This window comes from Haemorhous mexicanus, chromosome 4 (genome assembly GCF_027477595.1).
Source record: "Haemorhous mexicanus isolate bHaeMex1 chromosome 4, bHaeMex1.pri, whole genome shotgun sequence".
NCBI lineage: Eukaryota > Metazoa > Chordata > Aves > Passeriformes > Fringillidae > Haemorhous > Haemorhous mexicanus.
The window spans coordinates 4,128,435-4,156,055 of NC_082344.1; the positions used below are offsets into that span (position 1 = coordinate 4,128,435).

At 38.4% G+C, this 27,621-nt stretch overlaps 1 protein-coding gene across 9 annotated transcripts in view; it reads right to left on the reverse strand.

Annotated features, from left to right (window-relative positions):
- PDE5A (phosphodiesterase 5A) overlaps nt 1-27,621 on the reverse strand; it is a 103,640-nt gene that overhangs the window by 11,134 nt on the left and 64,885 nt on the right. For 8 of the 9 annotated variants that reach the window (XM_059843693.1, XM_059843691.1, XM_059843697.1 and 5 more), the window contains 13 exons: nt 26,237-26,819; nt 25,406-25,495; nt 19,130-19,201; nt 17,943-18,032; nt 16,602-16,739; nt 16,074-16,141; nt 13,880-13,988; nt 12,105-12,189; nt 9,162-9,337; nt 7,734-7,793; nt 4,473-4,619; nt 2,799-2,924; nt 1,525-1,619 (listed from right to left, as the gene is read on the reverse strand). In XM_059843693.1, the coding sequence (XP_059699676.1) occupies nt 1,525-1,619; nt 2,799-2,924; nt 4,473-4,619; nt 7,734-7,793; nt 9,162-9,337; nt 12,105-12,189; nt 13,880-13,988; nt 16,074-16,141; nt 16,602-16,739; nt 17,943-18,032; nt 19,130-19,201; nt 25,406-25,495; nt 26,237-26,819 (1,839 nt within the window). The remainder of the gene's footprint in view (nt 1-1,524; nt 1,620-2,798; nt 2,925-4,472; nt 4,620-7,733; nt 7,794-9,161; nt 9,338-12,104; nt 12,190-13,879; nt 13,989-16,073; nt 16,142-16,601; nt 16,740-17,942; nt 18,033-19,129; nt 19,202-25,405; nt 25,496-26,236; nt 26,820-27,621) is intronic. The other variant, XM_059843692.1, reaches the window with a different exon arrangement.

The window sequence follows — 27,621 nt, forward strand, 5'->3', positions numbered from 1 at the left end:
CCCTGCTGCTTAAGAAAAGAATCATACACTGAATATCTACCCTCCCTGCTTCAAAGGAAAAAACAAAAGGGATCTGTTCCTAGAAATAACTTTTGTATTTAGGTTTAAAAAAGAAATTCATGGAACTTTCTATTGACAAAGGAATTATTAAGCTATAGCCATCTCAGCTTTACAGCATGTGTAAATGTTAGATTTTGCTGTCTATGACACTTTCCCAGGACATTTTTGAGAGGAGATGACGCATCTCCAGATGTCTTCCAGGAAATTTATTTTTAAATAAATAAAGCAAAAAATAGCTAACTAGTTCCAATCGCTGCAAGGCTACAGTTACTGCTGGAGTCCTCTATTTCCAAACTAGAAAAAGATCATTCTTCTAAAGTTGTGGAGTTTTTTTTTCTTTACACATCAGTCAGTGTTACTCCAAACACATACATCTGAAATGCAGGAGTTCTGCTTCAGCTTACTTTTTTTCTGCCTTTCAATATTCTGTACCTAAAGTTTTTCCTCCCCTACCATCTTACTTTACACATAGTGAGAACAGCAGACCACTTCTTCACAGGTCACTTCTAAACCATTCTCCAGCTCTGCCAGAAGAAGATGCACACTTCTGGATATCTTTTGCCCATCTCTGGTCAGACCAGGACACACTGCCATATCACAGGAATCACATTAAGCCATACTTGAAATCAGCTGAAGACTCGTGTGTTTTTTGAAGTGATACCAAAGTCACTGGATTGGGCAGATTTCCAGCTACTAGTACATTCTAAAAAACCCTGTATCTTCCGTTAAAAATTAAAATCTGGGGAAAATTTTACACTTGCTCTGATATTCCATTTTGATAACCCCAAACCAAAATATTTTGTTTAGCAAAAATATTTTTTAGTGTTTTAAATATTTTTTTGCCTTTTTGTATTGTAAAGGTCTTTCTGCAATTCCAGATGGGATCAAAGTTAAAGAGTACAGATAACCCACAATCAATGCAAAACAACCATACATTTTGAATGTGATTTTAACTATGTAACTTATTCTAAACAACTTAGAATTCTGGAAAAATGTGGCTAAACCAAGAGTAAAACAATCTGGGTTTAAAACAACGGGGAGACCCCTCTGTACCAGAGAGGTGCAGACCTCATTGCTGTGTTGGCCCGGACAAGAAGTGAGCAGCTGGGTAGGCAGGGAGTGATCTGAAAAGCTGCACATTCCCTACACACTGTCACTTGGAAGCTGCAGCCTTTTGCTGTCACTTGATGGGAAATCAGGGAGGGGACTTTGGGAGCAGGAAAACGTTGTCCCTGCACAACACAAGACTGAGTGAATCTGCCATCATAGTCAGCAACTGAGGCTGTGCATCTGCATCTTTGAACTCATGAATGGTTCTGCCTGTTCTTACACTTTCTGCTTTGTGAAAACCTGCTCCTTTGCACAGCCCCACATCATCAAAACAGCCAGGCTGTACATAATTTAGCTTTGTGCTTGTGTTTGTTCATGCACTTGTTTTTATTTAGCTTCTCCAGACCCACTTACCTTTGTATGTAAGAGTTGTTCACTCCCCTGTGATCCAAATCATGGCTCAGAGTTGCTATGAGCAAAGCCAGCGTTTCTAAGTCAGTCAGTTTGCTCTGTAGGCAAAGAGTAATGTCAGAAGTGAGTTGTGGATTTATTTACTACAATGTGTTTTACATCTGCTTTCTGAATAATGAGACCTGCTTTTAGTACAGTCAAAAGACAACTCCGTTTGGAAATGATTGATTTTATGTTTCTGCTAGGAAGATGCATCTCCCAGTGCTTGCCTTTCCCCTCAAACTAGAAAAAATTGAATTATGTTCAGTGCTGTTCAGCCTCCAGAATCTAGGACATGAGAATCAGCAGGGAGTGAATCCAGTGTAGTTAAGAATAAACAATTTATGGAAATTGCAGTGGAGACTGTCAGGATTCCAAAAATAGCAGGCAAACTATCAGGATCATCAGAGATTGCTCGACCGCACACAGAGCAAAACTACCATGTCCATTCCAACAGGGAAGGAAGATCAAGGTCCTTGCCTTGGTCTCTTTTCAATACCTTTTGTCATTTTCATTAGTGAGATAAAGTTTATAGAGGAAAGAAATGCCTCTTCCTCATTGGTATTGGGTTTTGGCCTACATATTTTTAAAAGACACATTTATTCAGAATGAGCAGAAAAATTCTGTTTCCTACAAGAATATAAAACCAAAACCTAAAAACCTGTTTTGGAAGAATTTAGAATCAGTGTTTTATTTATTTAGAGGCTCATCTAGCTCTAATCAGAATGATTAGGTTGTTTCTTAAATTATTAGGTGTCTTTTTAAGTGAAATGTTGAAAATTTGTTCAAAAGTTTTGGAAGAAACATTTAAATATTTATGTCTATGTTTTTATCTACTGTTGTGTATCTAAAGCTGTTCTCAGCTTTGCATTTGAACTTTAAAAATTCCTGTTGAAAATTTTAAGGAAACATCCTGAAAATGGGTCAGCCTTTTTTTCTCCTCTTTTTTGACTTGCTTGTAGCATAAGCATTAACTTTAAAAAGGGACATAACCACGTACATGCCTTATTTGAGATATTCCCATTGGGAACATCCTGATAACCACTTCCAGAGGATTTAACTGAAACACAGAACAAAAAACCACGGCAGCAGTTTCACAAACCAAGCCCTCATAACCAGAAATCTTCAGCAGAAGATTCCACTGGGAATATAATGGAATAATGGACATCTTACTGACATGACAATTGGAGCTGTGTGTCATTGGAGAATTTGTCTTAATGGAGGAACTGGAAATGTACCTGAATTTTCCCAGATTTCAGAGCCGCAAACATGCACTGTGCTGTGTTGAAGGCATGTCTCCAGTTGTGATAAGCAACATTTTTCCGATAGTTTTTCTTCACGCTTAAAATCCATCTGCAGAGAACCTTTAAGAAACAGCATCACATAGATATATTTTCATAAGACCAGATTTCTAATACATTCAAACTTTCTTAATCCCACTTGGAAACTCTCTTACTTAAAAAAAAATAAATCCATTTAACTCAATTTCAAGTTCAAATCTAACACGCTCGTAACTGTGAACATAGATAAGAACAGGCTTACACCCACTAGTACAGCTCCTATTTGAGTGTGTCATGCTTCAGGGTTTGGGGTTTTATTACTAAGGGCTAAATGTTAATGTCAGAAGCACTGCTGTTAATTCAGAAACTGCATCTTGAGATACCTGGGAGAAAAAAATCCTTGTTTATGATGACATATTTGATACAGAAAATTTATTTAGTTATTGAATCCTCTTAAGACCTGTTTTGAAAATGAACAGGCAGCTTTTCCCTTCTATCAGCTTGTCAAAACCCAAGCAGAATTGGACTTTGGAAAGCAAATAAGTGTGATAGAAAGATTATTGCATTGCAAGGTAGTTTCTTTTTTTTTCTTTCCTTTCAGGAGGAAAGCATGTCCTGGATGTTTTATTCAACAGAATTAGAAATTGTGGGTTATAAAATTTTATATATATATATATAAAGCCACACACATATATGCATCTATACACACATATATATACATACACACACACACACACATATGTACACATATACACACTTGTTTCCTACCTTTTTTTTTGTAAGGAAGTGACAGGTATGAAGGTCAGGTAATAATTTGATATTGGGGCATATTCCTTAAGGTTGTTCACCTTACTACAGAGGTAAAGCTAAGTACTAGGATGTTCAAGAGATCAGATTAGGTAATACAGCACTTTTGGCCCTTGGACACTACTAATCTAAATTGGTCTATGAAGTGCTGGTCTAGATAGTAAATACATACTTTCTTTAACTAATGTGTTTGCCTACGAAGCCCTACAAGTTAATCTTGGATTTTGATATAAATTTTGATGGGTTTGTTGAAAATGTTATAAAGCAAAAATAAGGTATCTAGAAATCAAGGTATCTACAAATAGATGTTGTGTGCACTGAGTGGAAGAGGCTGAAGAGATTTTCTCTTTACCTGTCTTGATCATCTCTGACAGATGTATTGGTTAAAACCTTCAGGGAAATTCCCACAGCCCATCCAAGTTGTCATCTGCTTCAGTCTTTACCATCTCCATAACCATGAAGTTCCTCCTGATCTCTAATCTATTATTTTGTAGGGAAAGACTAAGATAATTACTACCTCATATGGACATAGTGAACAATATTATCGTCCTCTTTGGAAGAGTTTTTCACTTCCTGAGAAGTTGCTATCCTCTCTCTCCTCAGTATTCTGTTTTCCAGTCCATTAATCATGGACTGTAAAATGATTAATACTTCAGTAGAACCAAACTCAGGACAGACCCCAATTCTTCATATGGCTTCCTAGCTTGCTAATTACTCCTTAGTACAGATGTCAAATTCTATTTACAGTGAGATCATTGCACTGCTGTGAATTCCTAATAATTAAGCTGTCTCTTTCCGTGGGGCAGTATTTGGCAGCAACTGTACCTCGTGTTTCATTTGGAAGTTTTGCACCAGGTTGAGGTCTGTGAACATTCGAATTGTGCACAGTGTTGTTTCAAAGTCTGACAGCTCAAAGTCACTGAAGTAGAAGTCAGTCAGGTTGAGAGTTTGTGCAGATGGCACTACAGCAGCCTGGAGAAGAATGAGAGAACACAGCTTAGCACTAGGGTGGAGAAAGCAGAACAAATAGCTGCTTTTTCAACAGACTAATTACAAAGAGACGCTCAATTTTACCTTCATTTGATACTGAAAACCGATGATTGCTTCTCATTTACTTCCTCATGCCTCTCTTGTTTAACATTACCTTATTACCTTGGATTTAACAAGCACTTTTCCGTAGATCAAGAGAACAAGGGTAGAATTACCTGGTCAGTCTGGTTATCTAAATCACCAGAGGCAAATTGTAACCAAAAATATTGATGAAGTTGGGGGAAGGAGAAAATAAGGCAGTGGAGTTACATGTTTGGTTTTATGGATATGCAGACAGCAAAATCCATAACTCTTGGCATTTTTCTAAAAAGGATGAGGAAAGAGATGTCAGTAAAACAGATTTGCTAACAGAATCCACATTCAGCATGATGGGAGTCAGAACATGTCCACAGGCAGAGCTTTCTCAGGGCTAGAAACCTGAAAGATTAGAGTTCATCAGTGATCAGTAATCTTTAAAACCCAAGGTCAGTGGTTTTGGTGCAGTTGGCATACAACCATAAACCTTCAACGTGAAATTTGAAACTGCAAGGTACACAATACACCTGCTATCCTGTATATTTTTAAATCTGAGTTTTTCATTGTCAGTCATATCTCCATACATTAAATTCCTTTTCTAGTTATAAAATACTGAGTATTTATATCCCTTGCCCTTCAAAATACCAGTGTTGAGGTTGTGCTAAGTCTTATATTAACTCTCATACTAACAAAATGAATGCTAAATCTTATACCATAGAACAAAATGTAGTATCGTTTTCTGCAGTAGAATAAAAGGTGGGGTTCTCAGTGCTACTGCTTTAGAGCTGTTTCACATCAATATGAGTGTGGTCCAAAGCAAATCAGGTAAATCTGAAATGGTGAAGGAAATAAACCTTTGTGTTTATTCTCCTCTTTGTAATTCTGGGGAAAACATTTCTCCAGTGTGGGCAGCTGTGTCCCAGAAGGCTGAGGAACTGAAAAGGAAGCATTTGTCATCATCTACAACATGAGTACACGTAGCATGCAAATCCATAGAATTATGGCTGCCAGCCTCTGTTCCATATCAGTTCGCTGTCCTCTCCCTTGTGTGTCAGGATCAGGAAGTCACAGAAAATTATGAAAAAGAGTATTGACACAGGGAAAAAAAATGCACCCTTCTTAGACATTTTTTCTGCCTCTAATTTTATGTCCCTGTTTGGATTTGTGTGGGATTTCAGCTGTGAGCACATGAAAGGCTTGCATGTCCAGTGGTAAATAATGCAACTGTTCAGCAAAGCTACTGACATAATTTTGAAAAACTGCAACTGCAGGCTGGGATTTCACAAGGAGAGGGGCTGCAAGGACACAGGAGGAGTTCAAAAAAACACCTCACATCATTCATAATTTATCTTTCCCTTCCTTGATCTCCTGCCTTTTACAGTCACAACAGTAAGTTTCATTTCAGCTGAAATATAAAACCCTTGCACTCTATAACAGTTTATAGTGTTGTTTAACCAGATTAGCTATTTCCTTTTTCATTTAATGAAGCCACTAGAGCCTTTTGCCTCCTGTTTTACAGCACGAAAGTTCATCAGCTATTTTAATTTCAATTTATTGAGCTATGGGTTCTGTAAATACATTGGCAGCAAAAAGAAGTCTGTGGAAAATGTGGGACCACTGTGTGGCAACTACAAAGAGTTTTGCTTTGTTTTATCTGCTTTGGATGATAAAACACAGGTTGTAGACAGTATCCAGGCTCAAAGCAGGTGACTGATGCAATAGGAAATTATAATTCAAGTAAAACATTTGACTGCAGCCTACTCCATAAGGCAGATAATTGATAGAATAGTGCCAGTTGGAAGAGCCCTACAACCATCTTCTAGTCCAACTGCCTGATAAGTATATATTTCCAGATTATTTAGAAGCTAAAGGTATATCCAGAAAAAAACGCACATTATTTTGGCCATCTTTATATGACAATATGAGTGCAAAAAATAAAAAACTAAAATAATTTTATGAGTGCAAATAAAAGGCCTGTGCTTGTGCTCTGGTATCACCTTAGAAGCGGTGGCTGACACAGGCCAGGACTGTGCTAGGAAGCTGTGGGGAGTTAAGCCATGCCAGTGGACACTGGCCCAGTTCTAGGTTTGCTGTGTTTCTGTTTCATTGAACAGTTACAGTGGAACCAACAAAGATTTCATCACAAGCCCTGAGGAGAAACCTTAGGAGAGGAGTTGCACTCTGGTCTTGTCATGGCTCTTTATTGATGAGCAGCAGTGTGGTAGGACTGAGGTTCAAAAATCCATGTGACACCATTCTAGAAATACCCTTATTCTCACACCTTGTTGTGTCACTTGGCCAGACCAGTCCCATGCTACCCAGCTCATGGTCCCCTATGCCTACCTTCCTCTCCATCCCTCCTGTTTGCTTTTGTGCAGCAGGGGTGATGTTATTTCCCTGGAATAGCTGCTGAAGTCTTGCAGAACCTAAGCACATGCTGTGCTTTGAAATGTACTTGAAATCCTAGCTGTAGTTATTCCTTAGGCAGTGGCTTCTAAACACAGAATTAAACATGAGCAGAACAGGACACTGCACAAAAAAGCAACTCTAAAAAATATTTTAAATCATTGCATTAAAAATTCAATACAGAATTTATATGTAAGGCCATAAAGCTGCAGCCATTCTTGGGATATTTGAAAGATACCAAAGCTGTAAGATATACAGCATTCAGACTTAGCTGCAGAACGAAGAGTTCTCAACATTTTGCTTCTGGAATACTTAATCATTATGAGTTTGATACTGACATTGCACCAGTGAGTGTCTCAAACTCCTGAGAAAAATCAGTCAGCACAGGTCTGGGTCTCACAGTGCTCTGGCCAGCTTTTGTCTCCCCTTGTAGACATTGTAATATTTCCCTTTTATGTGATTCAGCTCAGGAACCCATCAGTATGAGCTTTACTGTCATTTTTATTTCTGGAACGTATGCTTCTGCCCCTTTAGGGATGACATCTGTGTACAGGACTGCTCTCGGTTGTTCTACTAAAGCAATATTTCTAAAGTAATAGTAAAAAATTCAATTACCACTGTTACCTGCAGCTCCCTCGTTTCCTCCTCAGCAGCAGAAGCATGGTATGAGAGAACCTGTGGGAAGAAAAAAGCAGCCCTTAGTACAAACAAAAGAGCCATGTGATAACAAGGTACTTTTCCTGGAGCAGATTTTCAGCATTCCACTGCATTTGCTGATGAAATCTTCTGTTCATGCAGGGCCTGAGCCAGTTTTAGGGGAGCTCTCTGAATGCATATGGGGAGATATCTGCATCTTTTACAAATCTCCCACAGCACAGAATCTTCTTGAGATAATGAGGCCAAGAAAACATAAATAGCTTCTATGAAAGAGCAAAGAACTCTCATTTTCTCTTTGAAAAGTTTTCATGGCCCACTTTCAAAGGCAAATAATACACAAAACAGGTCTTATTATGAGCCTGACATTATAGCCATAGTCATTCTTTAAGAGTTTATTCAGACATGAAAGAAAGTTTTACCCTAACTGAAACTTGGCACAAAAGTCTGAAAGTCAATACATTGATTTTAAATTAAAAAAAGAAGCTCAGATTTTTAACTATTGAGAACATATGACATGAAAATGTTACAGTTTTATTGTTTTATAAAGAATCCATTAATACACTAACCTATAATATGGCTGAAACTTCCTATAGTATCTATAGAGTGCTGTAGTTGGAGACAGAATTGCTAATTTGCCATATAAGCAAATGATTTGGACAATAGTTTTACCAGCTTTTTATTTAACATGACCTAATACAGGTTTATTTGAGAACTGTAATGTTTCTTTTAGAGGCCATGGGGTGCATAATCCCATTTTAGGAGCTCTGCAGGCACTGTTTACATAATGGATGTTAGGAGATCCAAAGTCTACACATTTTTCACTTTCTGCTTCTAGTTATCACCCCTGAGTAATTCACTTTCTCAGACTAAAGCCCTCTTCAGCTGGGAAGCTTAACAGGAACCAATTTAAAGGCTGTGACCAGATGATGTTCATCTTGATATGGTTTAATGGAGTCTGAGGAAATTGCTGTTAACTCCTCACACTGGTTTGTCTGAAGGACTGAGCCAAAATCATCACAAAACCCCTCAGACAAGAAGAGGAAGCCCCTTAATCTGCCAAACCATTTCCCCCTTCCTACGCAGCAGAACACACCCACTGTGCTGCCAGCGTGCAGCCTCGTCGAGAGGAAGAGATGCCTCCAGCTCCTCACTAAATCTCAGGAGTAGAGTTAGGACACAATACCAAATAGAGAGTCTGCTGGCTGAGTCAGAATCAAGCAGAAAATTCCTGAGCAACTCAACAGTCCAAAAGCTGCTCTCCTGAGGGATAACAATCTCTGTTGAGTGTCCCTGTGAGTAGCTGCACTTACATGCAGAACAGAGAGGGTCTGGGGAACATTAGGATCTGTTTGGGGCTAATTAAGGACCACCTAGATTTGAGCTCACCTCTAGTGTCACCATCTGTTTGGCCATGGCTCTTTCTACAGCCTCGTACATCTGCGTGTTCTGGATCCCCAGGCCACAAAAGATGACAAATGCTTCCAGGAACTCCTCATCATTTCTGTTGAAAGCCTTGATTTTCCCTGAGTTTTCTTCCATCTTATTCACGAGCTGGCAAACCCCTATGTCAGGACACAGAAACAAAAGGAAGTAATACAGAGAACATATCACCATCAAGAATTAAGTTTAGGACAGATAAGCCTACCGTACAACCACAAACATACATAAGTGACACATAAGAATGTTGTAGGATTTTCCTTTTTTTTTCACCCAAGGGCAGTTTCAATGAATTATAAAATAACTGTTAAAATTTTATACATACGTAATAAATTCAAAAGTACTTATTAGGATTTGTAAACCAAAAATGTAGGGCTTTAGAGACTTGATTGTCCTGTGAAATTCTAGGGTGGCTTTCATCCTAACTTTTATTATTAATACTATTCTAGTTTGATTTAATCCCTACAGACAATTTGTCCTTTGGAGGCTAATTAAATTTTTGCAACCATGCCAAAAGAACATTTATCAAAGTCAGAACAGTGGTACACAGAGTTTTCACTTCCTCATTTGAGCCAGTACTAGGATTTTTTTCAAGTAAATGAGCTAAACAGGGAATACCCAATATGAGGTTCAAAGCCGAAGTACACTCAGCCTTTTTTTGAGGATGTGGTTGAATTACAGACTCTTGCAAACACTACTGAACTCCTTGAGAAACATCTGACTGAATTCAGCTTAGGTTGAAATGTGCTGATATTTACATTTGTTAATTCTCTGTTAAGAATTTCTGGGCCTTTCTGCACATGTGTCATTGAAAAAGTCTGACAGGTAACTTCTATCACACCTTGCTGCAGTTCAAATCCCTGCCACCACTGTGAGCAGGGGGAAATTCAGAAATACACCTGCCCTAAGTTTTACCTGCTAAGATCAGAATATTAATTAAAGCAGCTGAATTAGAGGAATATGTTGTCTTTGGCAATGAATACTGTCTTAACGGACTCCAAATGTTTTCTCACTGCCATGAGCAAAAAAGTTGCATTTTCCTGGCCAAGTACCAAGATAGCCCAGCTGCAAATTAAAAATTCTGAAAAAAGTTACCACGTGTGCATCTTCACTATTACAGCAGATAAGAAAACAAAGGAAAAAAATGCAGCACACACAAACGGTGGTTTTAGAAGAATGTTGGCCACACAAGTTTTGAGGCCTGGTGACAATGCAACATTGTCCTGTTTCCAAATTGTATTGTGTTTGGGGAACTTAGTATCAGTGTCCTCTATAGAGACCAAGACCACTACAGCTGTAGTTGAGTGTAATGGCAGGGATTGGGGTATCTAAATATGGCAGACAGAATTCAGAACCTTTATGGAATGAGATGGAAATGAATGGAGCATTGAATCACATAATCCCATTAGAAAAGAATTCATTCAAATAAGGAACAAGATTAACTTTCCCTGGGAAAAAAGAAGCCGATTTACAAAATTCTTCAGGAAAATCCCATGAAACTGACCTTCAGATTTCTGTTTAGTACAGCTTATGACATTATAATTATTTCCATAGCAACTGTGATGTAATGAATACAAGAGCAAGACCCAACAGTGAATATGCCACAAAAGTAAATGAGTTCTTAAAAGACACAGTATTTGTGCATAAATGTCTCTTAAAAAAAAATCGAGAACTGCAGTAAATATGCTGTGTATTACTTAAAACTCTTTAACCTCTTTCAAAAGCTTCCCCAAAGACTGAGAGGTCCATTGATAACAAATTAAGGAACTCCAAAGTCTTTCATTGGGACAGAGTTATAAAATCACAGCAAGATTCTGTAAAGCTTTTACCACATACCTGAGAAATGCACAAGTCAGGAGAATAAAGTTCTTTTCATTTTTCTCGCTAGTAAGATTTGCTCGGGTTTCATGTGGACAGTTTTTCTTAGCCCTATCCCACTTCCCAAATTCTGGTTTGGGGTATCCTAATCTTAAAAATAATTTTAAAAAGAAACCAGACTTATAATAATAGTCATACATGCTATGTAGTATTGTAAAGGAACTTCTGGGTACTATCCCAAAGACAACTTCTTGACCTCGCCCTATTAAATAATTGAACATGAGGCAGCTGTGAAACTGTAAAATACTTCAAAGACCATTTCCCAATAAGAATGACTCAGATTTGAAAAGCCCACCTAAATGGGTGGCCTGACTGAAAGTTTCAGTTTGATTTTCAATAGAAAATCTCAATAGGAAAAAAAAAAAAGTAGATGCAACTGTTTTATCAATCGCTCGCAGCATGGTGAAATATCCCTAATTAAAGCTCCACAGTTCAGTCTTCCTTTTGGTCTTCTAGGGTTTGTTGGAATATTTAAAGTAATAAAAGAACTCATGAAAGAAGCTAATAGCAAAATAAATTTCAGAGAACTCCATTAGATAAAGATGAGGTTTCTCTTTCTGCCTTAGAGGTTAAAAAACTAAATCCATCTTCACAAAAAAGGGACATCATATTTACTCTATAAATTGGGCCATGCAATTTTGCCATCATTCTCAAAGAAATTTATTTTAAGATTATTAAAAAGTCATTCTTGGAACTCTTACTATTTACTTGCCAAATTTTTTAAAGCTGATGAAATTGGATCCATTCTCCTATCTAAGAATCAGTGTATTTTATTTTCTGTTTGCTTGTGGGGCTTACTGATGCCAGGAACAGAGGCTGACACTCATTCTCTACTCTTTGGCAGCTTATTAGGTGAGCAATTTATATTCAAGGTTGCAGTAGACTTATTAGTTGAGAATATAATAATTAAGGATCTTCTTTCCTGGCTTGAGATTGCACGTTGCTGTGATTTTATTGTGGAGCACATACATTTATCTATGAAAAGTACAGAATTATTTTTGTTATGATACCTACCTATCACTTTATTCTTTTTCCCATTTTTTATTGGAGTACACAGCAAACTCTTTATGTTCCGACTTAGATTTTCTTCATTGTCATTCTGTTAAACAAACAGAAAAATACAGTTACAGTTTTAAAAGCTGCTTTTCAGGTGGCTGAAGTGAAAAAGCTGTAGAGCTGGGCTCCACAACTACTCTTGGCTTACATCTTCCTTCAAAATTCAACCAGGTGATCAAGGAGTTTGCCCACAAACAGCAGGCAGGAAAGCTACTACATCTGGGTTAGCATTCTGCACTCTTCCCAAGACTTTGCAGCATGTCCCATTCTCCAACAGGAGATGAACTTATTTGGGGAGTGGTAGAATAGAACAAAGAGATAACGCCTCCTTTTCAAACACCTGGGAAGAAAAGAGCTTTGTTCTGACTGCCCCAGGAATAATGTGGCAGTTGTTGAGAAGTACATTTGGTCTGACCTTGAATTGTGTGTGGCACCAAAAGAAACGGGCACACAGTAATATTTCTGATCAAAAGGGTTGTTTTTTATATTGTTGCTTTGTGCTCTGCTGATGTGCAAGGACTAGAGAGAGTATCTTGGCAGGATTTTCGTGAGGTAAGTGTGCTGTTGAATGTCCTCCAAAGAAAGAGGCAAGCCAGGGTTTCTAGGGCACTGGCAACACCTGGGATTTCCCCTCATGTCAGGGTGCATCAGCTTCCAAAACATTTATCCTACTGCCCTGCTCCTGCAGTAGTGCAAGTGCAGTCTCTGTGTTGCTGAAAAACATTTCCAGAATCCTTCTAAAAGGACTATTGCTTTCTTTTTATGTGGTTCTTTTACATACATAAGGTGAATTCCAGGAAAAAGAAAAGAATTGAAATAGCTCTAACCATACTGGACAGCCTGTTTCCAACAAACAGTTGTTGGGATGATTCTCAAGGTATTCATTTTATTTTTAAATGTCTTCAAAATCATCACCTCTTTTTTTATTAATCTATCAAGTATATCCATTGGATTCTGTCTGTACTTCCAGTCCTGCAGTTAAGACAGGGTTAGTCTGAGAACTCAAGTCCTGTGTTGCTCAATTTGTCACAGAATCCCACTCCAGAACATCCAAGAAATCTTGCATAGGAAAAGAAAGGGAAACAACCCAGCTCCCTACCATGAGCCTGCCCCTTCTTTCCACTTACTGGAACAATCACACTGAGCACTGTTTTTTCTGACCATTTTGTTGTCTATCTCAGAACAGATTTTGGTAAAAAGCCATCTGCTGGACCACAGTAGCTCCTCTCCCCTTTTCCCAACAGGCTTCAACATAGCAGTAAGAGCAGACATCTTTCTAATTTCTGCATTGAAAATATGGGAAAATACGTAATTAAAAGTTGGCGTTATGCTGATGATGACCATGAAGGAAACCTGACTGGAACCTGAGCCTTGCCAAGTGACCTTCCCTCCTCACTCTCCAGTATCCCTGTGTTCAGTCATCCACTGCATTACCAGCTCACACTTGAAGAAATGTTAGGTAAAAGCTCCCAAAGAAAAGTGAAGTTGATCCTTCTCCACTGCAGAAAAGAGCTTGCATCCATAACATGAATTTTTGCCAGAATGAGAAGGGAAAGGAAAGGATAAAAAGGAAGGAGCTTCTGAGAGCCTCCCAACACTCACTGTGTGTTTACATCATTTTAACTGGAGCCACCTTGACAGAAATAATAAGAGGAAAGCAAAAAAAAGTTTAGAAGTTAAACAGAAAAACATGTTCCATTTCTGAATTGCAAACTTGAGCTTGTTTTACGTACTGTCCATGGAAATCTTCTGTCTTTGCAGACATCTGGGATGTTGAGTGGCTCCATCGTATTCTTCACATACTGAGCATACATGTAATTGATTTTGTTTGTGTCATAGTCCCTGAAGGATACAACATTATTATTATTATGTGCTTTGCATAAAAGTGAGTAATTTCATTATGCTAAGCAGGTAATAGGAATATCTTTCCCATATGAGAGAAGGAAATATAGATACAACCAATAGATTTATAATTCAAATCCTGTATCCTAATCCAGCTGCCATCACAAGACTGCAGCATGGATTGGTGAATGCTTTCCACTATTTCTTTAACATCCAACAACATTAACACTGAACACCAAACTGAAGAAATAAACAATTCCCTCCAGTTTGCACAGATGAAGGATAAGGAATGAACAGCTGGGTTTATACAGAAATAAACAGAACTATTTGAAAACAAACTGCCTTCACAAATCTGGTACTCCTGAAAAACCAACCCTGGGTGAAATTCACGTATTAGTTCAAGAGAGTGCAGCAGGTGTCAGTTGTGAATTTTCTGGTGCTAAGTTAATTTCAAATTTGTTCTAAAAGTAAAGACAGTCACATGGAGGTTCTGTTACTGAAACAGAACTGTCTATTATAAATCAGAACATAAAGTATCTTTACAGAACCACTCATCTCCACTTTTTTAGCCACAATTTATTCAAGGTATTTTAATTCTCTTAGACCCTTTGCCTGCCTTGGAGGAGGACATATATCCTACTTATAAACTTATTCTATCAAGCTCCTATAGTTCCCCTCCAACATTTAGCTTGACTTTTGTTATCCTCATGGTCTAAGGATGTTTCAGGGCTGGAGGAGACGAATTATTCTTTCATTATTTCACACATACAAGGCAATGCCCCACAATTCTGAAAAACAGTCTGATTTGGGGCTTGATTCAGTGTCCTTGATTGCATAACAAGCCTGAAATGCTATATTATGTAAAGTAATACTTCCCATCTAATCCATGTCATTATATTTCTGCTCTTGCCTGAGATTGTGCCCTTCAAGCATAGCAGAAGCTGTAAGTGCAATGGTTGACTCACAGTGCAGTCCTAGGCATTTAATTGTGCTGTCTCATGAACAAGAGTCTGATAGGCAACTAAGCCTCCAAGATTCCTCTTCCCTATCAGGTATGAGAAAAGTTCCTGGCAGCCCATGCAAGCAGTAAATAATATTTTAAGTCCATTAACTAGTCACCATAAAAGGGATAATGAGGTGGAAGGCTCCAGTCTTATAGAGTAGAAGAAGACTAAAGAGGAATTTTCTTTTTCACCTGTGATCTTACCAGGCTGTTGTACCTCTGCACTTTCTGGTTGAACACTGTCTAAAACTATAACACAGCTCAACAGCTTTTAGTTGCTCAAGTCACATGCTTTGGACATCAATCTCTAATATAGGGAATGAAACTTAATATGATAAATATTTACTGCAAAACAACATCAAAGAGGCTCAAAATCTGTTTCCTCCCTGCACAAAATATCTGTAATTGAGTATTTAATATACAACTGTGTCTCTTTCTGACAGTGTTTGAAATAACTGTTTTTGATGACAGAGACAGTAATTGTCAAACTTCAATAGCGAGATTCAGGCTAACTTCAGGAACTAATTTATCTGGATATTTTAATTCATCTCCTTATCTCTTTTTTTTTGCTCCCAGTTGAACTCCTTAGTGGTTTCCCAAAGATGAGTGAGAGTTAGAACTTTAGGACTCCAGTCTTGATTTAGTCACATCTGTTCTTTAAGTAATCTACCTTATCTATGACTTGAGGATAATGATTAAAATCATTGATTAAAAGCATTATTTTGGTTCTTATCTACTGATTTGTATATGTCTCCTTTATAACAGTCATACACACAGATTTCTTTGAAATCAGTTTTAGGGCAGCTCCTCTGTGCTTTTCCATAGCTTAGCCTTGAAATACAAGTATGTTCTTAGACTGGCCAAGTGAATTGATCAAGCCCTACTCCTGCTCTTCTCAGTGGGACCTTTTTAAGGCAAGAGAGTGGTCTATGCCCACTTCAGGGGAAAAGCTGCTCTATAAAAAAGACAGTAATACATGGGATACAGCAGAAATAAGTCTGCTATTATGAAAAGAATATTAAAAGCATAAGTTGCTTCAGAATTCTCCTAGGATGAACAAAAGTCAGAATTAATTGGTTTACCTCTTCAGATTTTCGGCTGAATCCTCTAATTCCTCAGATTCCATGTGAAAGACACTAGAAAATGTATCCTGGAATATCAAGAGGATGCTTGAATACACAGGTGTATAAGGGTATCATTATTTAGAACAGTATTACTCATTAAAACCTTGTTGCAGTCATCAAAGCCTATTCTGTACTACAGACAAATGTAAAATTTAGCTTCATTCCACATCTGTCATCAAGCATATTGGATCCTACCATAAAGGTATCTTTTGATACAACTTTAAGTATCATTGAAGTGTCTTGAATCTCTACTCATGACCCAGAGAAGATATGCCAGTATTTACAAGCCGTGCCAAACTGATATGGCAGCACAGAAATTCTATAATTACACAAAGGCCAGAACCTCTCATGTCAACACCCAACCTGAGCAGATGCCACAAAATAAAAGAAAATGAAATGACAAAAGAACATATGAGAATGGAAGGAAGCCAACTCCACTCCCAAGGAATAAACACTTCTGCCTTCAGACAGAATAAACATACTCACTGGACAATCTTCATCCACTATGAAGATGGTACACCTCTGCACCTGCATGAAGGATATTATAGTGGCTGCTATCTTCTTCAGGATCACCTCCAAAGACTGCTGCTCTTCAAAAATCAGGCTGGCAAGGTCAAGAAGCACCTGAAGAATAGGTCATTTGTGAGGGTTTGACTAATTGTGATTTATGCAATAATTATTGTTACTGATGTCTTGGAGTCTTCTCCTCTCCCCTGAATCAGGGAAGCCAATGTTTATGTCTGTGACCAGAAGTAAGTTTGGCTCCCACAGATTTCAAGGTAACAGTTGGTATTAGCCACTTTGACACTTTTTATGGAGGAATTAAATAGCACAATAAGCTGTCTGACATTTTCAGTCAGAGAAGCAGAATAGATTTAGGCATTAATAGGTCAAATGAAACCTGTGAAATCCAGACAACAGAGTTACTTGCCCTTAGGAGACCTTTTTCCCCATGGCTCATGTGTGCATTTTCAAAGCACTGATTTTTTAAAGATTTCTGAACACAGTTGTTCTTGGTTGTAATTCTAACAGATCCTAATTAACTTATTTGGTGAAAACATCATTTAGATACAGTCTGCTGTTGTTCAAAACTGCTGTTGGAAAGACTTAGCTGCTCATATATGCCCATTTTTTTTTTTTTTTCTCACAAGAAACATGAAAGCATTTAATAAACTGTCCAAATTTGTACCAATTTACAAACACTGATAGCTGGAAACTCAGACCTACAGGAAAACTTTAAAAAAATTGCTGTCTAGACTTTTCTCTGAAACATTATCACATTATACAGGGCAAGCATATTCACCCATAAAGGCCATGGCATTAATAACCCATCAAAACCAAGCTGGCAGCAAAGTAGAGCTATAGCAATCAGAAGGAAATTCAGTTTTCCATTTGATCATTACTAAAAATATGGTTAGTGACTGTTATAGTGGTAATAGCCTAAAGGAACAGTCAGTATGCCCTCTGCTATTCCACAGGGATATTCCTGTAATTTCTGGAGTCTGACACCTCTGGTTGTTTAATACATATGGTGAACCACAGGATAACTGCAGGCAATATCAAGTATATTAACAGGGAATGAATTTTCTGACATATGGCTCTACCTGCTTCCCCTAGACAGGCCATTTCTCACAGCCCAGGCTGGAATGCACCCAGCCTCTTGCCAGTGCAGCCCGTGAGAGCTTTATCAGAGACACACAGCATTCAGTCACAGAGATTAAAAGCAGCCAAGGAATAACTACCACATAAGAAACAGCAAGAGGAGGTGCTGGTTACTTGCAAACCCTCCTGATTTCTGTGTGCCTGGGACAAACCTGCTGGCCGTACCTGATTGCGCCTGTTCTCAAGCAGAGACGTCTCGTACAACTGAGCGTTGTGAAGAACAATTCCACAAAATGCCAAATACGCCGCAAAATCCTGGAGACAAATGAACATCGACATCTCACAGAGATAATGTCCCACAGCATTTGAACTCTATTCAAAGATAAGCTACTGCAACATTTTTTTTGCACTCTGAAGTATTAATTGATATTTTTGTTGGTTTTGGCAACCGCATGTTCAGGATCTGGGTTTTTTCCAGCTACTCATAATTTCTTATTTCCTCAATAATCCCTTCTGCTTTTATTTAGTTAAAATATGAAGATCATTATCTTGGTACAAGTAGGGTTCATCTGAAAAGCAGCTTCAAGAAAAAAATAATTGTGCAGCAATGTATATTTTAGCTAGAAAAACTGACCACAGACAACGAGCCTCTCCGAGGGAATTCAGTCTCTTGGGAAGTGAAAATCAAGATTTGCTAACATAGCAAACCCACAGGTTTTTCGTCATTCAGGATGGGGTTCATTCTGATATCCTACAAATACTCAGTGTGCATTTTATTTTAAAGGGGAAGTTTTCAAAGAGAAAGGATGAATTCTGATTCTTTTATTGCTGATTGTTAAGTCAACTTCTGCAGCCTGAGCACAGCCTGGATTTTGCCCCACCAATCTGAATGTGAAGTCTAGAAATTTTTGGAAAACAACCGTGCTGGGAGAATTAGGAATCTGTTCTATTGTCTGCTCTCCTGATTCTCTCATATAGTCTTAATTTATCTGAAGCTTTTTCTTTTCCTGCAAATGCTATACTGAGAAGTGACATGGCATTTAAAAGAGAATAACTCTACAAATGTCTTCGTTCAAATTGTGTTTCTTGGGCTTGCCAGGAGAGTTAGAACCAAGCAATTAACAATTATGTCCATTGAAATTTACAAAAGTGTTTTACAATGCATTCCAGTAGAGTAAGCCTGTGTTTCAGAGATATATGACATGGTGATCCAGAAATTAAATCATTTCACATCCACATTTCTCATGTCCCCATAAAGAAAAATATTTGCAGTATTTCCAAGAATGTTCACTTTCTCACAGATGTTTAATTTTTAATAACTTATAAAATTCTGAGCAGCAGGAAAATTTAAAACATATCCATCCCCCTTCCCCTGTGAAAACAGAAGGGACATAAACACCCAGCTTTTATACCTTTTCATCTTGTTCAGTGAAAGTGCCACCAACTCCAGATTTCTTGTTGATTGCTTGAGCCACACCAACAACCTAGTGTATTAAAAACAGAGAAATAAGCTAATTTTAGGGGTCTGTCACTGGATTCCATTTCCAGGCATACTTATGTAAGATAATAAATGATCATTACAGGTATTTGCTTGGTTCACTATTAAATTGTTAGATAATAAATGTTTCTCTCATGCAGAAACATTTCCTAGATTACAGGATTTGAAGACCTTAGCCTTTTCCTAATACAATTCAGTGTTTCCATTCCTTTTTGAGACAAAGTATTATTAACCTGACAAAGAATAATGCAAAGCTTTTAGATATTTTCAGATTTTTAGCATGATTACAACAAGTGATAGAAAAAGCTGCAAAGAACTTCCTTTGTTTGAAGTGTAATTAGTGTAAAACCAACGCAAAATGCTAACGATTGGGGTTTTTTCATCTTGCCTTTTTAGGATAAATACTATCAGAGGAGAATGGTGTGGTGAGCATGTTTAAAAAGTTGTTTTTAACCATTCACGGTAAAGTTGTAACTGCTGAAGTGATGGAAGACGTGGTTTTATTTTTGTAATGGAAAAGGAGACAATTTACCATCTCTCAGCCCAGCATTCCCAAAATACTGATGCTGTAACAAAGGCCATTGTTCTTTAACATGAACCACTGCCAACTGTGGGCTCAAAAATGTCTGTCTGAAATAAAGCTCAGCTGTCAGCTCCATTCCATACAACCCCATTTTTCCCCACAGTCAACCTCTTTCTTACTTCAGCGAGGAAGATTTCTCATCCAGTGGACTTCCTTTCTGTAATAACAGTGTACCACCAGCCTGAGTGCTCCTCTGGCAGACTTTGAATGAAAGTTATTATGCTTTTATGTTCACCTGCAAAGTGCAGAGGTTAATGCTTAGACCTCTTCTCATGCCACTGTCTCTCCTGAGTGCTGATTTAATTTTTTTTTCCAGCTTTGATCCAGCATGAGCTAAGGCAACTTTAACAAGGCCAGAGGCTTTTCACCCAAAAGGTGAGTACTTTCATGTTGGTTGTTTAAATGCATCCCCCTCTATGAAAGGAAAGTCTGCAGTGCTTAAAAAAAAAAGCTCTAAGAAAACAGTAAAAAGGACCATATTAATACAGGAAAAAAAACAAACTATCTAGGCTCCTTTGATCAGCATTCCAGGTTTCAGATACATTAACAAAGGCAGGTGTTCCAGGAGCAATGGTCAGTTTTAGATCTTTGATAAGATCTTTCAGTAAAGGTTTTTAACTGAAGGGGAAGGATGTAATGAGGAGAATAAACCTGCTAAAAATTCATGTTTACTTGATCAGGATAAACATTTTGTGCATATGCAAACCTTTCTCTTTTTAGTTGCTGTTTCAGTGGCATTCTAAGCTTCCAGACAGCTGTGTGGTGCCCATTTCTATTTCATACAAAATGAACAGTTTTAAAAATTAAACTGGCCCAAATTCTGGCTTCATTTATGTCAGTTAAAATTTCAGTGCACTTTTCAGAATTCCATAGAATACGGTACAGAGACAGTAATGAGAAAAACTTCAGGGGGGCATTTTTTAGCCATTGGAGTCTTGCCTGCAACCAGGTAATTAGGAGAAGAGGTAGGAAACTCGAGAGGATCTGCTCCTGTTACTAAAGTAATTATGTAATTAGGACAAAAGTCAATCATGTGATAGCATTTGGGGCCATGGAGAACATATGCCTGCATTTTAGAGAATACTAAGCACAGTATGAAACCCAAATCCTCATTTTTAAAACTTATCCTAAACAAATCACAAATAATAGGCCAAATCTGATCTCCAGCTGGGAGTTATGATTGCACCAGCAGTAAAACTGAATCAAAGGTGATCAAATGCTCTAGGCTCAGCTAGACAAGGAACTAAAAAAGCTTAAGATATTACTCTGGCCTGAAGAAAACCAAGGCTAAGGGAAAGACTGAAGTCATTAGGATCTGCTTATGCTTTGGCACCTGTGAGTTTATGGCCTAATCATTGAAGTAAGCAGTGTACTGTGGAGTCCTACAGGTTCCTTTTCCTGAGCTTTCCTTCCAATTTGGACTAGGCACGTGGGGTTATAGAACACAGTCTATCTAGAGGAGTCCTGCAGTTCCCAGCAAGAGCCTTCTTCCAGGTTTGCTCTATTGAAAGAGCATTAGGGGTGAGCAGAAGGAAATTCCCCTTGGATCAGAAACCAAGTACTTTGCTCTTTTCCATTCAGATCACTTAATACAGACATAGACCACAAAGATAGAAACCAATTTTGATGATGGAATTGTTCCCTTACTTTCTGTTCCAAAGAAGAACAAACCTTCCATCAATTGCCGATTCAATACCCACATGTGTTTTACCACACCTGAACACAGCTTTCTTGATTGTATTCTTGCTGGTAACACAGGTGATCTTCCAGTGCTCCACTTGTTCTCTAACCTTTCTTTTCTAGCTGTGCTCCTTTTCCAGGTTAATAAACCCTGATCCACATTACAATGAGAGATTTCTTCTAATTATTAGATAACTTCATTTTTACTGTTTTCTTGCAGTAGCTGAGTCCTGCCTCTAAAAGTAGCAGGCTACCTTGAGTGCCCAGTAGGTGACAACTGATGGCTTTAATGCTGATGGCTGTGCTCTGGATTTTATCTGGATGGTCTCATGCTGCAATTTTTTGCACATTAAAATTACAGTCCTAACTCTGTGAAAGCTGCTCCAGCTCTAAAGGCAGCTGGTGCCTTTTTCAGTAGGTTCTTACTTAAGCTGACTTCTGATGTAATTAATATTGCTTCTTAAGGAGATATATTTTTTATTTACTTTACTGGCATGTGAAGGAAAGTTACATTAAAGCCAAAGAATGGTAACAGAAATGGGAAACGTGACGTTTTTGATAAGAGAAGACACCCACTACAGAAGGCAAAGCAGTGTTGACTTTACTTTGCTCTCCTGGTCTTGTAGAGGTTGGATTCAAGCTTATAAAACTATCCTGCAGTGACAGAATTGTATTTACAGACTTTCATTTTTTATCAACAAAAATTTCACATCCCTTTCTATCATTCATGCCAGCAGCAGCCCCCACGCTTTGCAGCAGTCTAGTACTATAATGTGTGTCTCAGCATAAGCTGAAAATCCATCCAAGAAGCAAATTACTGATCTCCATAATCCTGCAACAAGACTGCTGCTGGAACTGAGTTTGTTTAAAGTCAGCTCGGCTAGACCTGCTCTGTGCTGCAATGAATGGGATGTGTGCTATCTGAAGGGTTTGCTGGGGGAGAAAATAACTTAGCTGGCTAAAGGTGACATACCCAGTCCCATTTTACATCATAAAATTCAACAGGGGATTTTCAAAGGCTGCTGTAAGTAGTAGAACAACTGATTTTTTGGGAAAAGCTTCCCAGTGACAGGAGATAGATACCAGTAAACAACAAACTGAACAACTGAGTAAACATTGCCAGAAAAAACCCCCAACATTTCCCTAGCCAATTACTAGGAAATTCAATCTTATATACTCACAGCCTGAGAGACATGTCTCAGTTAATTCAGCTAAAAGCTCCACATGAGAAAATCCTACTGATTTCAGTGGAAAATAAACTGAGATTGCCTTTTATGAAAATTACTATGCCCAGCTCAAAGGAAAAAAAAAAAAAAAAAAAAAAGAAAAGCAGCAATAACAGAAAATTGTGTCACTCCTGGAGATGTTGTATGGTAGCCCTGGTGGCTCTGTGCTTCAGAAACCATCCATTCTCCAGGTATCCCAAACCTGCTGGAGAGCTCCACAAATTGGTTTAAGCTGCGGAATAGAATAAGGATGTCTATTCCCTATCCAATCCTGTCAAAATGACTGTTTGTTCACAAGTGTCTACAAAACCATGTCAAAGGTAAAGTCCTCTTACTGCACTGCAATGTGTCTCAATGTTACTAATTCCTGGGTTCCTTTCCATGAGCTCTTCTGTGAATCAAATTGTTTTCATTTATGGAATTTCTTACTAGCTGTTATTTTTAAATGAAACTTTGGTTTCTCCCATGCCTCGTGGAAATACAGGCAAATGTGAAAAACATCTACTGGAAAAATCTCCGTACTTCAGCAGGCCCAGAGGATTTAGTAATCAGCATGAGATTTTCCTCCTCTCAATTACTGACTCTTTTGTTTTAAAAAAATAGCAGTAATACTAAACAAACAAACAGAAAGCCCCAGTTGCTCCTCTTTCTCAGTATTTACTTTTGGATGTCTTCCAGAATCATCTTTTAACTGTGATTGCTGACATCCTGAGCTAAGGCAGCATTCACAAGCCTCAATATTTCTAGAGGGGCTTTGGGAATTTTTAAATTTTATCTATTTATTATTTTAACAGGGAGGAACTAATGTTCTGGTTTTGTTGTTTGGGGGGTTTTTAAACAGAAAAAGCAGCAGGATGCAAATGGAAAACTAAGGACTGATTCACTGACTCTAATGTCTCTCCAAAAACATGTCAGTCATTTGTTACAATGAGAATGAGAAAAACCTTCTGGTAGAGACTATAAAACTCAGAAAAAAAAATCAGTAACTGCCATGCTTTCCTGTAAGAAACCTTACAGTTTAATACCTTCAAATTATTGCTTGTGAGTATAAGACTCCTCAAACTTCAGGTTGGCTGAACTTGTCAAAATAAACAAATTCCCGCTTCATTTCCGCTTGCTGATGCACTCAGGAGGAGGAAGCTGGCCCAAGACACGGCCCATTGCAGGTTTACTCAGCCCTTAAGTCATGGTGGACTTAAGGGCATGGACAAACAGACTGCAGCTCTCATTCCTTCTCCACCCACCACCAGCACTTCCACACTCCCCAGCCACCAAGGCTTTGTAGTACATTTCTGCTCCCAGTTCTTTCCCAAAAAGAAAACGGCATGGCTTGGGTGAAATTGGAAGCCTTGCATCAGCCTGACATGGACCACTGATCCCTGACAGTTCTTCACATGTCATCTGCTTTGTACATCTCCTGGTCCAGGGCCAGCAGTCACTGCTGCCAGGTAGAAAGGAGAAGACTTTTAAGCAGGAATGGGAGTAGGAGAGGATCAAGTGCTGTCCTTGGAAGAATGGAACCAAATAATTTAAGCTGAAATTTGCAATATGTGAAGAAAGGAAATACAGGCTGATCATCTGTGTTGGCTAGAATAAGATTCAATAAACAAGTTGATGCAGGAATTTAATAAATTAATTTAATTTAAAGAAAAGGTTCAATGCAGTAGAAGTCAAGGTGACATTCTAGAAAAGGAGCGAAAGATGGAAGAGCAGAAAAAAGTATGATGTCTTCAAATCAGTCTTGGCAACATTTCTTTTTGGGAGCTTCAGCTTTCTGAAAGCAAACTAGAAATGTTCTGAAAAAAAAATTCCAGGAGAGAAAAATCTCCATTTCAAGGCTCTGACACACTGTGTGGAGAGTCTTATACTTTATGAGTATTCTAGAACTGGCTAAAGGCCACTACAGTCAGGATCAAAGAAAATCCAACCAGACTTTCCTTACTCCCAGAGTGCATCTCCTCTTTTCCCCATCCATTGACTTTCATGGACTTTACTGCACTCACTCTTCAAACACTCAGGGCAAGAAGGTGGTATTAGCCCATAATAAGAATTCTCCCTACTGCAATAGCATGAGACAGGATGAGAGAGCTCCCACGAGAAGCAGCATGGACAGGAAATATGGGCAAGAGTTCAGTGAGCAGATTCACATTGTTTCAAGTTAGGAGTGATTTAAGTCATGACTTGAGGATGACTTTTCTGAATCACATTAACACTGTGTGTTTTTCAATGCCTGATGTCAGGCTCTTAGCTCATAAGTAATAAATTAGAAGTCATGTTGAGTTAAGAGAGTGTAAAAATAATCAGGTTTTTAGAAAATGATAAAACCCAGTTTGTGCCCTCTGAATTAAGCAATACAGATACGAGCTAAGCTGTCTAGTAACCTAATCACAATTTGAGATAGACCAGTAAGTGTGCAGAGAACTTTAATGCTGACAGATACTGAGTACAGGAAGTAAGAACAGCACTTCTGGAGTTAAATATATATATTCTACTGCTCCATTTGGGATTAAACCCTTCCTGACAGTTGCCTTTGGCTTACATTACTGAACTAGATAAGATAAAATTACAGTCTAAACAAACATAAGCAGTCTTGCTAAAAAAAAAAAAAAATTGGAAGATGATGACTGCCGGCTAATGAAAGTTTAAAATCACCATGACCGGAAACAGTATTACACGAAGTGATCCCAAAATTCCAACTTACCTCTTCCCTGTGATTCTTTATTGGCATACAGAGAATGCTCTGAGTCTTATACCCTGTGATCTGGTCAACTTCTGCATTGAATCTTGGATCCTGATGCAAGAAAAAATGCAATTATTAGACTACTAGCTAAAAGACCAGTTCTTTTTCTTCCATGGTTTATAGATTAAGAAAAGTTTAATATTTTATTTTGCTGTTATCCAGGATAACAAAGGTTCCATTACCAGCCAATAATTATATAAAGTTGTTCCTATCAGCGTGACAACGGAAAAGCATTTTTGTGGAGCATGAGTGCCAATAGATTAGGACTGCTGCTATAAAGAACAAAAACTCAAGCCCTAGGAGAAGCCTTGGTTTTGAGCGTAGACCATCATTATAATAAATATGCTCATGGATTAACTACCCCTAGTTTACCTTTTATCATCAAGAAGAAATTACAGAAATACACTAAAACGAAAAATCAACGAAACAAGCCATCTCTGATAAAATCTCACAAACCACATTTATGAAAATGTGTTCCTCTGTGTCCACAGAGGAACACATTTTCATAAACGTCGTTCATGAGATTTTATCAGAGATGGCTTGTTTTGTTGATTCATCTCTGTACTGAACACTGAATAATCTGATTTCTTTAGTCCTAGCTTCATGTCTCTGTGTGCGCATGTATCTACAATACACGTATTATAACCAAAACCAGTGTCAAGTTTGCATCTTGACCACTTTAAGTCAATACAGCACCAAATACAGGCACTAAAAAGGCAATATTCCAGCAGCTGATGATGTGGCAGCTTCTACTTTTTCAAGAGTTGCTGAAGACCAATTTCCTTGGCTTACCTCATAGGCATTCTTGATGTTGAGAGGCTGCCCTATGGCTGCCACGTGACCCACAATGCCCTTGTTCCACTCCAGGCGAATGCAGTTGTTGGAAGCTTCTTCCAGGGTGGATCCTTCTGCCACGTCAAACAGCCTGCTCACGAGGAACTTCTCGTTGGAGCTGTCCTCACACACCAGGAACAGGGAATAGCGATCGGCTGCGATCAGCTCGTGGATGTGTAGGAAGATCTTATGGCAAAGCGCTGTGACATCTAAGTGACTAGAAATATCTTTCACAAGTTCTAATAGTCTGGAGCACTGATCCCCTGCACTGGTCTCAATCCTTGGAGATTGCAGAGGCATCTGTTCCTTCTTGTCAGAGCCAGAGAGGAAGCTCACTGCTCCTACTGAGTCCTTGACAAAAATAGGCCTTAAGGGTCTGTCAAATTCAGAAGCGGAGATTTTCCTCGCCGGTGTCCCGGAGTTGGTGGTCTCGGCACAGGCAGGCTGGTGACAGGCACAGGCTTCGCTCTGGGACTTGGTTCCCTCCTTGCAGACTGGGATGGTGTGAACTCTCTCAGCAAACCATGCATTAACCATTTCTCTGTCAAACAAAACCAAAAATACAGCGAATGACGTGAATTGAAAATCCTCCAGCACATATTGGAAGCTGACGCTGTGAGAGGATAACTAAGCCTGTTCACACAGAGGATACTGATGAACCTTTAGACTCCTCTACATCAATATTCTCTAATTTCATGCAGCACTTTGCCCAGATTAAGAAATAAAATTTTCTGCCCTGTAAAAAATAAGCTATTTTTGCCTAGAGGAAATACCTGAATAGGGCAGAGGAGTACCACTTATGCTGTGGCTTTCCAGAGTACAGATCAGAAGTTTGCACCATCATTTTGTGACTGAAAAGTTCCAGTCCTTTCCATTTCTAAGATCTGGATTTCTGTCTAAGACATATATATATTCATTTGAAGACAAAATTTTCTGGTTTTAACCTCTAAAAAGATAATTCCAAACTTCTCTCAGTCAATCACCTGCAGTCCTTCCTATTTTTCTGTTGCCAATATACTGTTTTAAAGTTAACTTCCCTGCCATCCAAGTTAATAAAAAATGCTGGTTGGACTCAAAGCATAAAAGCTTTGCTTAAAAACCAACAAAGAAACATGCATATTACCAATTCAACCCCCTTCAAAATAAGAACAGACTGTTTTCATGCACCCCTCCTATTTCCTTTCCTTGCAGATGACACTCATTGTCTAACTCAACCCCAAATACCAAATAACCCTAAAACTGTATTTTTAAGCGTTCGCCACCAATCAAAAAATGCCATGCATCTCTAGTATTTAACTGTGCTTCTCAAATTAACTTAGCACTAGAAAGCCAACCCTAAAAAT